This window comes from Salmo trutta, chromosome 25, assembly GCF_901001165.1.
Source record: "Salmo trutta chromosome 25, fSalTru1.1, whole genome shotgun sequence".
NCBI lineage: Eukaryota > Metazoa > Chordata > Actinopteri > Salmoniformes > Salmonidae > Salmo > Salmo trutta.
Window position 1 is genome coordinate 12,543,977 of NC_042981.1, and position 12,116 is coordinate 12,556,092.

Below are 12,116 nucleotides of genomic sequence, written 5' to 3' on the forward strand. Positions count from 1 at the left end.
TGTATTGTAGGACTCTCTGGGAGAGGTGTCCAAACTGCAGACCTTCCTACAGGACATGGATGACTTCCAGTCCTGGCTCTTCAAGACCCAGAAGGCCGTGGCATCTGAGGACATGCCTGAGACCCTGCCCCAGGCTGAGCAGCTGCTGAACCTCCACGATGATGTATATGATGACATGGATGCTCATGAGGAGGACTACCACAAGGTTAGTTTCAGTTTAGGATTTAAACTACAGTTTACACAAAGTCCTAACACACCAATAAAAAGCAAGGGTAGCCCTTTACACTCATACCTGAATGTGGATTGAAGATGCCAGATTTGGACACTGACAAGCACCTATTTTGGAACGCAGTGGTTGTACAGCAACATGCTATACATGATGTTAGAGCTCAGGCTCTGCACTTTTGACTGACAGCCGTTCTGAACTTGAGCACCGCATGTGACAACAAGTTGCCCCCATCCCTCCCACTAATTGGACAACTTTTGCACATTTTTGGTTGCCTGAGTGAGGGAAATGCTGTGAATTAAGATGGCTCAATGTATTTTGAAAGATGGTGATTATTATAAATACTGCTCGGATGTCGTACAAGCAGCCAAACACCCGAGTCCAGATGTGCACTTCACATTTCCATATGATAAAACTCATATCATATACAGTCTCAATGTTTATGATCTCTATGGTTTGAGGTACAGTAAGGATTAGCATGGGTAACCTTACTGTATAAAATGACAAGACCCCGGGAAATACATTTTAAAATCCCAATGTCGACAATAATGAAATTCCATAAAATAGGCTATACAACATGCACAGCATCAGATTAGCCAAAAATGTAATAGCACATTTGGATGGAGCTGAACAGACACCCTGGATGGAGCCGAGCAGACACCCTGGATGGAGCCGAACAGACACCCTGGATGGAGCCGAGCAGACACCCTGGATGGAGCCGAGCAGACACCCTGGATGGAGCCGAGCAGACACCCTGGATGGAGCCGAACAGACACCCTGGATGGATCCGAGCAGACACCCTGGATGGAGCCGAGCAGACACTCTGGATGGAGCCGAGCAGACACCCTGGATGGAGCCGAGCAGACACCCTGGATGGAGCCGAACAGACACCCTGGATGGAGCCGAGCAGACACCCTGGATGGAGCCGAGCAGACACCCTGGATGGAGCCGAGCAGACACCCTGGATGGAGCCGAGCAGACACCCTGGATGGAGCCGAGCAGACACCCTGGATGGAGCCGAGCAGACACCCTGGATGGAGCCGAGTAGCGGATACCCTGAAGTAGCACGAGGACTTTGTCTGCACCATGGTTGTCACATGGAAGCCTTTAGCCTAATGTATTTACTTAACGCAAAGTCACCATAAATTCAAATCATATGCATAATTGACAGTGCCGGACTGCACATGCAACACGAATGCAGTTAATAAACCCTACAGGAAACCCTACAGTATAGCCTATAAAAGAACATGTGCCTCTTTCAGCTGTCATTGTGCATCTTCAGACAGTCACAAATTTGATAGACCTATGCACAATTCACAACATAGGGCCTAGGCATCTCTGCCACAGATGTGAAGTCTGTTAACAATTCAGAGGCAAAAATGCTATCTTCTCCTGTCCCATAGAGCCTAGGCTTTTTCCTATCCAGTCTCATTCCCACTGAAACCCCAAATCATGACTCCAGCCTCACATGAAAATTCCTAACTTTATTTTGTAATCCATAGGTTGTATTATCAAAGCACATCTCTCTCATGTTAAAATGCCACTATAACATTTCCCCCGCTTCTCTGTGCTGTGTTGTACATGAGAACATGGCCAGCAGCATACCACCCTGCATCCCAGTGCTGGCTTACCTCTGAAGCTAAGCAGGGTTGGTCTTGGTCGATCCCTGGATGGGAGACCAGATGCTACTTGAAGTGGTATTGAAAGGCCAGTAGGAGGCACTCTTTCCTCATTTAAAAAAAAGATCCCCAGGGCAATGATTGGGGACATTGCCTTGTATAGGCTGCTGTCTTTCAGATGGGATTTTAAACAGGTGTCCTGACTCTCTGTGGTCACTAAAGATCCCATTATTGTAAGAGTAGGGGTTTTAACCCTGGCTAACTTCCCAACCTACAATTGGCTCTTTCCTCATGTGTCATTATTTTTGTTGCTGTAAATGAGAATGTGTTCTCAGTCAACTAACCTGGTTAAATAAATAAAAATGAAGAGCTTTGGTAGAGAATGTGTGATCAACAAACAGTATGAGAGTAAATATGGATCTTTTTTAACAGTGTTGGCCTCCATTAAGATAGGTCTACCTTGATATTTAAACTATTTCCACTCTCTCTCCCCCTTATTCATGAGCTGATCTGTATAATCATCAACTCGATTTAGCCAAATATAGGCGATACTTCAGCCTACAGCTGAAATGTTCTGCTGATCAAAGATAGTCTGAAATCTTTAAATAGTTGAGCAGCCAAGCTGACAAGGTGGCACAGCGCCCCTCTTATTTGGGGAAAACCCTTGGTTTTAAACAAATGTGCACTTCCGATATTTGAGGTATTTCCCGGTACTCTCGGGATAAAAATTAATTATTCCCGGTATTGAAACTTGGTCGAATTTAAAAAAAAGATGAATCCCTTACATACATGATGACATGGCGTCATACCCAGTGGTGTAAAGTACTTAAGTAAAAATACTTTAAAGTATTACTTATTTGGGTTATTTATACTTGACTATACTCTATACTTGACTCTATACTTGACTGGATAAAAGGAACACCTATGTGAGAATGCTGTTCATTGACTACAGCTCATTGTTCAACACCATAGTGCCCACGAAGCTCATCACTAAGCTAAGGACCCTGGGACTAAACACCTCCCTCTGCAACTGGATCCTGGACTTCCTGACAGGCCGCCCCCAGGTGGTAAGAGTAGGCAACAATACGTCTGCCACACTAATCCTTAACACTGGGGCCCCTCAGGGTTGTGTAATTAGTCCCCCCCTGTATTCCCTGTTCACCCATGACTGCGTGGCCAAATACAACTCCAACACCATCATTAGGTTTGCTGACGACACAACAGTGGTAGGCCTGATCACCGACAACGATGAGACAGCCTATAGGGAGGAGGTCAGAGAACTGGCAGTTTGGTGCCAGGACTTCAACCACTCCCTCAACGTGATCAAGACAAAGGAGCTGATCGTGGACTACAGGAAAAGGCGGGCCGAACACGCCCCCATTAACATCGACGGGGCTGCAGTGGAGAGGGTCGAGAGTTTCAAATTCGTTGGTGTCCACGTCACCAACGAACTATCATGGTCCAATCATACCAAGACAGTCGTGAAGAGAGCACCACATAACCTTTTCCCCCTCAGGAGACTGAAAAGATTTGGCATGGGCCCCCAGATCCTCAAAAGGTTCTACAGCTGCACCATCGAGAGCATCCTGACCGGTTGCATCACCGCCTGGTATGGCAACTGCTCGGCACCTGACCATAAGGCGCTACAGAGGGTAGTACGAACGGCCCAGTACATCACTGGGGCCAAGCTTCCTGCATTCCAGGACCTATATAATAGGCAGTGTCAGAGGAAAGCCCATAAAATTGTCAGAGACTCCAGTCACCCAAGTTATAGACTGTTTTCTCGACAAGCTGTATTGGAGCACCAAGTCTAGGACCAAAAGACACCTCAACAACTTCTTCCCCCAAGCCATTAGACTGCTGAACAATTCATAAAAATTGCCACCAGACAATTTACATTGACACCCCCCCCCCCATCTTGTACACTGCTGCTACTCGCTGTTTGTTTGTTACCTATGCATAGTCACTTCGCCCCCACCTACATGTACAGATTACCTCAACTAGCCTGTCCCCCCCCACACTGACTCGGTACCGGTGCCCCCTGTATATAGCCTCGTTATTGTTATTCTTATTGTGTTACTTTTTAATATTACTTTTTATTTTAGTCTACTTGGTAAATATGTTCTTCTTCTTGAACTGCGCTGTTGGTTAAAGGTTTGCAAGTAAGCATTTCACTGTAAAGTCTACACTTGTTGTATTTGGCGCATGTGACAAATAAAGTTTGATTTGATTGATTTGATTTGACTTTGTTATTTTTTTTTACAACTTTTAATTTTACTTCACTACATTCCTAAAGAAAATAACGTCTTTTTTACTCCATATATTTTCCCTGACACCCAAAAGTACTCGTTACATTTTGAATGCTAAGCTGGACAAGAAGATGGTCCAATTCACACACTTAGTTTGTAAATGATGTCTGAGTGTTGGAGTGCGCCCCTGGCTATCTGTAAATAAAAAAATTGAAACAAATGGCCGTCTGCTTTGCTTTATATTAGGAATTTGAAATGATTTATACTTGTACTTTTACTTCTGATACTTAAGTATATTTAAAACCAAATACTTTTAGACTTTTACTCAAGTAGTATTTTACTGGGTAACTATCACTTTTACTTCATATTTTCTATTAAGGTATCTTGACTTTTATTCAAGTATGACAATTGGGTACTTTTTCCATCACTGGCCATGCCCTGGGTTGTTCTGAACAGAATGAGCCTATGTTTGTAGATTGTGAAGAACATTTGCAGCGGTGCTGAATGCACGCATGACTCTTTTCTATGTGCACCAAAATTATAAATCTGTTCTCTGAATTGCCCTGTGAAAGCCTATCACTGTAAGATCATATTTTATAACTTAGCTAGTCATGTTGGCAATAGAACAAACTTTAGAATTATGCCCACCTGACCCAGATTGTGATTTATAATGGGCCGTTTTTGGATTTAATAAACTACAACAGTAATTGTGTGATGGCGGGGATGCAGGGCTGTGTTCCAAACAGAACAACTACAAGTGTACTTGTTCTAGTTCCTCAACGGCACAGCTAGGAGAGATCAAAAAATAAGATTATAATTGAACAATTTTTTTGTCATAAAAGTGCATTAGAATGTCCTAGGAACTGTGCACATTTTGGAGAGGTGCTTGGCCATTTGGAGACACCAGTTAGACCTCTCACTCAAACCCTTGTCCTTTCTTTGGTCTTATCTACCCCACATTTTCCCGGAATATTCTTATCATGTTACTGAATTCATCCAGAGTATTTTCAGATTTCGTTATTAACAAATGCGGTGAAAAGTACAGTAAATGTCAAATCGACTTGTGTCAGGTGAACTGTTGTGTCCTCAACTTTGGTCTAATATTTTTCTTATAATCTCCAAATTGTTCCCTTTCAGTTGCTACCATGCTTATGCATATGCATTTCATATTTCTTCTGTAAGAACATTTACAATTTAGCCTTATCCAAAAAAGAGTTATAGATAGAACAGCAGGTATGGTTCACAACAGTTAGGAAAATTGACATATATTATAAAAACGTATTTGATGTGGAACAGCAAGCATAATTCAATCCAATTCAAGTCAATCCAATTTATTTCAGGTGAGGGACACGGGTGTGGCGGTAACCCAGGGCCAGCTGGACGACCCTCAGTACCAGGAGCTGGACAAGAGGCTGAAGGGTCTGGACCGCGGCTGGGACGAGCTCCACAAGATGTGGGACAGCAGGAAGGGCTTCCTGGACCAGGGCTTGGGCTTCCAGCTGTTCATGAGGGACACCAAGCAGGTGGAGACCATCCTCAACAACCAGGTAAGATAACTTGTTCTCATTGACTTACTTAGCTAAATAAAGGTTTACAAACATCCTCAACCACTAGATAAGATTAACCAATGTTGTGATACCAAGTCATTATTGTAAAAAATCATTTGTTCTCAGTGATTTGCCTGCCTAACTAAAGGTTTACAACAACCAGGTAAGAAGATAAAAAATATTGTAATTTTTCCTTCCATAAGCATTTCCCTAATGTATTTGTATTTAATTTGTAATGTGCTTTTTACTGTGAATGCTGGAGTGAGTAAGATTTTCTATGTATTCATTACATATGGCCAGAGTTGGGGAGTAATGGATTACAAAAAAACTGCAATCCGTTACGTTACCAGCAGAAATATTGTAATCAGATTACCGATACTTTTGAAAAACTAGATTAATTGTAGAATTACTTTTAAATTCAGAAAGGATGTTTGCGGAAAAAATTACATTCAAATCAGCATTGAAAAAGGCGCAAGTTTAAGTTTGTTCCGTCTGAGTGAGTCTGACCACAAGTCAGAGAACAAAATGATGACACACCAAATGTGTTTGATGGATCGCGGGAAAAGAGCAGGCAAAGGCTTATATAGGCTACAATCCAAGCTATGTCTTCCAATTGTGCAACTGCCAGAGGTGGGACCAAGTCATTGTTATACAAGTCACAAGTAAGTCTCAAGTCTTAGCACTCAATGTCCCAAGTCATGTCCCAAGTCAGGATAGGCAAGTCTGAGTCAAGTCTCAAGTCAAGTCTCAAGTCCTAAACTGTCTATATATTTATTTATTTCCAAATAAACCCCCCCCATAGTGACCGTCTATCAAGGATCGCTATGGGGCGCATTCGGGCGATTTAGGCTTGTACACAATCGCCCAACACACACACACACACACACACACACACACACACACACACACACACACACACACACACACACACACACACACACACACACACACACACACACACACACACACACACACACACACACACACACACACACACACACACACACACACACACCTGGTCTATCTTGTTGAGACAGTCTTTGTTGGAGGCTAGCTCAGCCATGAAGGCTGGTTACAGTAGGCTAATGTATGTCAATGGTTTAAGGAACAGCAGTAACATCAGGCAGGATTTAGGCTACCAACTGCCTAGCCAGTTGTAGCTCAATCTGGGTGCAATGATCACGTTCCCGCACTGACTGACTGTGTGGAGGCTCATTGATGTAACATTACGTTAGCCTACCTGATACACTAGCAAAGTAATACAATATATAGCTGTCAGCTATATTAGCCACGACTTACCGGTCTTTGTGCAGCTTCCAATGTCGAACAAAGTTGGTAATTGTTGCGCCTCCGTCTGTAATTTTCTTCCCGCTTGTTTTACAAGTTGCAATCAATTGTGGGACACAGCCAGTGAAATATCAGGGCGGCAAATTCAAAAACAACAAAATGTCATAATTCAACTTTCTCAAACATACAACTATTTTACACCATTTTAAAGACGCACTTCTCCTTCATGTAACCACATTGTCCGATTTCAAAAAGGCTTTACAGCGAAAGCAAAACATTAGATTATGTTAGGAGAGTACATAGACAAAAATAATCACACAGCCACTTTCCAAGCAAGGACGTGTCAATAAAACCCAAAACACAGCTAAATGAAGCACTAACCTTTGACGATCTTCATCAGATGACACTCCTAGGACATTATGTTACACAATACATTTATGTTTTGTTCGATAAAGTTCACATTTATATCCAAAAACAGCATTTTACATTGGCGCGTGTATTCCCACCAAAATGTCCGGTGAATGTGCACATCAATTTACAAAAATACTCATCATAAACGTTGGCAAAATATATAACAATTATTTAAAGAATTATAGATAGACTACTCCTGGATGCAACCGCTGTGTCAGATTTTAAAATAGCTTTACGGAGAAAGCACATTTTTTCAATATTCTGAGTACATAGCTCAGCCATCACAGCGAGCTATACAGACACCCGCCAAGTTTGAGGCAACCTAAACTCAGAATTAGTATTAGAAATATTCTCTTACCTTTGCCGATCTTCGTCAGAATGCACTCCCAGGACTGCTACTTCCACTAGAAATGTTGTTTTTGTTCGAAATAATCCATATTTTTGTACAAATACCTCCGTTTTGTTCGTGCGTACAGATCACTTATCCAAAGGCATAATGCACGAGCGAGGAACCAGAGACGAAAAGTGAAAATGTTCCATTACTGTACTTAGAAGCATGTCAAACGCTGTTTAAAATCAATCTTTAGGGTATTTTTAACGTAAAATTGCGATAATATTCCAACCGGACAATAGCATATTCATTCAAGAAGAAAAAGAAGGTACGGCGCACTCGTGTGACCACGCATATCCAATCCCTTTGTTGCCAGGCAGTCCACTCAGAAACTGAGCTCCTATTATCTGCCCAGTGACAGGGGAATGCTCAAACCACTTTCTGAAGGCTGTTGACAGCCAATGGAAGCCTTAGGAAGTGCAACGTCACCCCACAGACACTGTAGTTTCGATAGAGAATCAAAAGAAGAACTACAATTCTCAGACCAGGGTGTCTGTAGTGACGCCTCTAGCACTGAGATGCAGTGCCTTAGACCGCTGCACCACTCTTAAAGGAAAAGTAATCAGATTACATTCCTCAGGTTAGGTAATCCAAAAGTTACATTGCTGATTAGAATTTTGGACAGGTAACTAGTAACTGTAATGGATTACATTTAGAAAGTAACCTACCTAACCCTGCACATGGCAAATAAAGTGAAAACTTGAAACATGGAATGTAAATGGAGTTAAAAACCCAATGAAAATGGATAACTGTACAGCAGAAAATGTGACTAAAACACTGATTTGTTTGTGACTGTATGGCTACAGCAATACACCCTGACAAGCCTGACACCCTGGAAGGAGCAGATATTTCATTGATTGATGGATTAATTAATTAATTGTTTGTCACTCTGTGGCAGGAGTACACTTTGGCCCACACAGACAAGCACGACACCCTGGATGGAGCCGAGCAGGCCCTAAAGAAGCACGAGGACTTTGTCTGCACCATGGACGCCAACATGGAGAAGCTTGCCAGCACGCTTGAGGGGGGACAGAGATTGGTGGACAGCGGGAACCTCTACTCCCCCAGGGTCCAAGACAAGATGGACTCCATCTATGACAGGTCAGTCTTGGTGCTTTTTCTGGTATAATATTTGCTTAATTACTTTAATAACGAAAATGGGAAGCAAAATTACCCTCCAAAATACATCAGTTTTCTTTGAAAAGACAGGACAGTTGAAAATAAATCAAATAAAACATCATAGTATATTATCCATACATGAATATAAAAAGCCCCCTCTTTTATTCTTTTAATTCGAGTGTCAGTCATGGGTTTACAATGGGTCACCCTCTATCTGTCTGTACTTCCACGGAGAAAATCTCTACATTACACTACCTGACCTATTGACCTTTACTTGTTCTCCAGGAGCAGCTTGGTCTGTTCCCTCAGTAGTGAGTGTTAACCACATAGAGTAGTTCAGCTAGCTAGTATCCTGCCACTCTGAGGAGAATGAAACACCATAAGTTGTGTCCCAAATGGCACCCTATTCCCTACATAGTGCATTACTTACTACATACTGTAAATGGACTATAAAGGGAATAGGGTGCCATTTGGGATGCAGACATACTATAGAGTAGTTCAGCAAGCTATTAGGCTGCCATTTTGAGTCAGCTAGGTCAGCAATACATCACTACATTGTTCCAGTGGAGGGTGAGAGAGAAAGTGGATGTTCTTCTCCCATTAACGTACGCCATCACCATCTGATCCGATTCCACTCTAAGGGAGACAGGAGGGGGGCACCAGACACCTGCTATGATGGGTATTGATCCCAGAGAGAGTGCTCTTCACTGGGTTGCTTCAAAGAGCAGGAGCTGTAATTGGAAAGGCTCAGTAGGGGATTGCATGTGTTTTTTACTTCGGAAGGTAAACACCCCACCATCGGTCTCTGTTGTCGGGACCTGGGTCATGTTCATTAGGCACCAAACGAAAGGAAATGGACTGAAACAGAAAGGGACTACCCGGAATGAGAGATGCTCATTTTCGTTTTCTGTTACAAAATGTTTTTATAATGCTTTCCGTTGTGTGCCCTACTGAACACAACCTTGCGGATATGGGAGTGAGTGTAATGTGTTATTCTGTTGTGCCTCTGTGTGTTTGATCTGCAGGTACAACAAGAACCGAGGCAAAGCCAACGAGGTGACAGGGATCCTCAAGGATAACCGTGATCTTCAACACTTCCTGCAAAACACTCAGGATGTAAGTTATTGTATTCATTTTCTGGGGACACGATAGATAGATGTGTTCCTGTCTACTTCTTACTAGTGTTCTTGTCTGTGCTGACTCTGTATTGCTCTCCCTCTCTCCATCCTCTCCCTCTCCACCTCTCCTCTCTCCACCTCCCTCTCTCCCTCTCTCCATCCTCCACCTCTCCTCTCTTCACCTCTCCTCTCTCCACTTCCTCTCTCCCTCTCCACCTCCCTCTCTCCCTCTCTCCATCCTCCACCTCTCCTCTCTTCACCTCTCCTCTCTCCACTCTCTCTCTCCATCCTCCACTCCCCCTCTCCATCTTCCCCCTTCCTCCCCCACTTCCTCCTCCACCCGTCATCCCTCCTTGTCTCTATCTCTCCAGCTGACTCTGTGGATAAATGAGAAGATGTTGACTGCTCAGGACGTGTCGTACGACGGGGACAGGAACCTTCACACCAAGTGGAAGAAGCATCAGGCCTTCATTGCTGAGCTGGCCTCTAACAAAGACTGGCTCAACAAGATAGACCAGGTGTGTGTGTGTGTGTGTGTGTGTGTGTGTGTGTGTGTGTGTGTGTGTGTGTGTGTGTGTGTGTGTGTGTGTAAGGTGACATATCTTCACTGAGCTAGTCAGAGCCTGTTCTCTACTCTCTCCACTATAGTATCAGTTACTGTTTATCCTTGCTATATGCCACATGCTATAATAAGTCAAAATGTTGTCCCCTGAATGTTACCTTCTAACATCATCCTTGCTCTTCATAAAGGCATCTAGACAAACTGGTTTCTGTTTACTTGATTAAAATAATAATGTCAAAAGTAAGAATCAATCAAATGTATTTATAAAGCCTTTTTTACATCAGCCAATGTCACAAAGTGCTATACAGAAACCCAGCCTAAAACACCAAACAGCAAGCAATGCAGATGTAGAAGCACAGTGGCTATGAAAAACTCAGAGCCAGAATGGCCCACAGGGCAGAATCTCCTGTTTCTGTAGCATGTCCTGGACATTAGTCTATCACAGTAATCATATAGTGTATCCCATCATAATCCTTATCATACATGTACCCTGCTTGTCATCCACAGGAGCTGATGGATTCTATAAAAAGTAAGAATGTTTCTCCTGAATGTGGCCTTCCTAACCTCCCCTTGTTGTCATCAACATCCACACAGGAGGGTCAGGAGCTGATGGACTCCAAACCTGATTTCGAGCCAATCGTGACGGTGCGTCTGGCCAAGCTGCATGAGCTGTGGGACAAGCTGGAGTCCACTGCCGAGGACAAGGCCTGTCTGCTGTTTGATGCTAACCGCTCCGAGCTGTTTGACCAGAGTCAGGCTGACATGAAGAAGTGGCTGGCTGAGCTGCAGAAGGAACTACAGGGAGACGACGAAGTCAAGGACCTCACCAACGCCAACATCCTGCTCAAGAAGCACCAGGTATGTGTGTGTGTCTGTGTGGAGGGGTGTGTGTCTGTGTGGAGGAATGTGTGGCTGTGTGGAGGGGTGTGTGTCTGTGTGGAGGGGTGTGTGTCTGTGTGGAGGGGTGTGTGTCTGTGTGGAGGGGTGTGTGTCTGTGGAGGGGTGTGTGTCTGTGTGGAGGGCTGTGTGGCTGTGTGGGGTGGTGTGTGTCTGTCTGGAGGGGTGTGTGGCTGTGTGGAGGGGTGTGTGGCTGTGTGGAGGGGTGTGTGTCTGTGTGGAGGGGTGTGTGTCTGTGTGGAGGGGTGTGTGTCTGTGTGGAGGGGTGTGTGTCTGTGTGGAGGGGTGTGTGTCTGTGTGGAGGGGTGTGTGTCTGTGTGGAGGGGTGTGTGTCTGTGTGGAGGGGTGTGTGTCTGTGTGGATGGGTGTGTGTCTGTGTGTGTGGAGGGGTGTGTGGCTGTGTGTGGAGGGGTGTGTCTCTGTGTGTGGAGGGGTGTGTCTCTGTGTGTGGAGGGGTGTGTCTCTGTGTGTGGAGGGGTGTGTCTCTGTGTGTGGAGGGGTGTGTCTCTGTGTGTGGAGGGGTGTGTCTCTGTGTGTGGAGGGGTGTGTGTCTGTGTGGAGGGGTGTGTCTGTGTGGAGGGGTGTGTGTCTGTGTGGATGGGTGTGTCTGTGTGGAGGGGTGTGTGTCTGTGTGGATGGGTGTGTGTCTGTGTGAAGGGGTGTGTGTCTGTGTGGATGGGTGTGTCTGTC

The 12,116-nt window shown here is 44.2% G+C and overlaps 1 protein-coding gene across 1 annotated transcript in view; it reads left to right on the plus strand.

Moving 5' to 3' along the window:
* LOC115162034 (spectrin beta chain, erythrocytic-like) overlaps nucleotides 1-12,116 on the plus strand; it is a 78,129-nt gene that overhangs the window by 43,858 nt on the left and 22,155 nt on the right. The window contains 6 exon segments of the mRNA XM_029712952.1: nucleotides 11-205; nucleotides 5,435-5,641; nucleotides 8,629-8,831; nucleotides 9,875-9,965; nucleotides 10,339-10,485; nucleotides 11,124-11,387. Coding sequence (XP_029568812.1) covers nucleotides 11-205; nucleotides 5,435-5,641; nucleotides 8,629-8,831; nucleotides 9,875-9,965; nucleotides 10,339-10,485; nucleotides 11,124-11,387 — 1,107 coding nt within the window.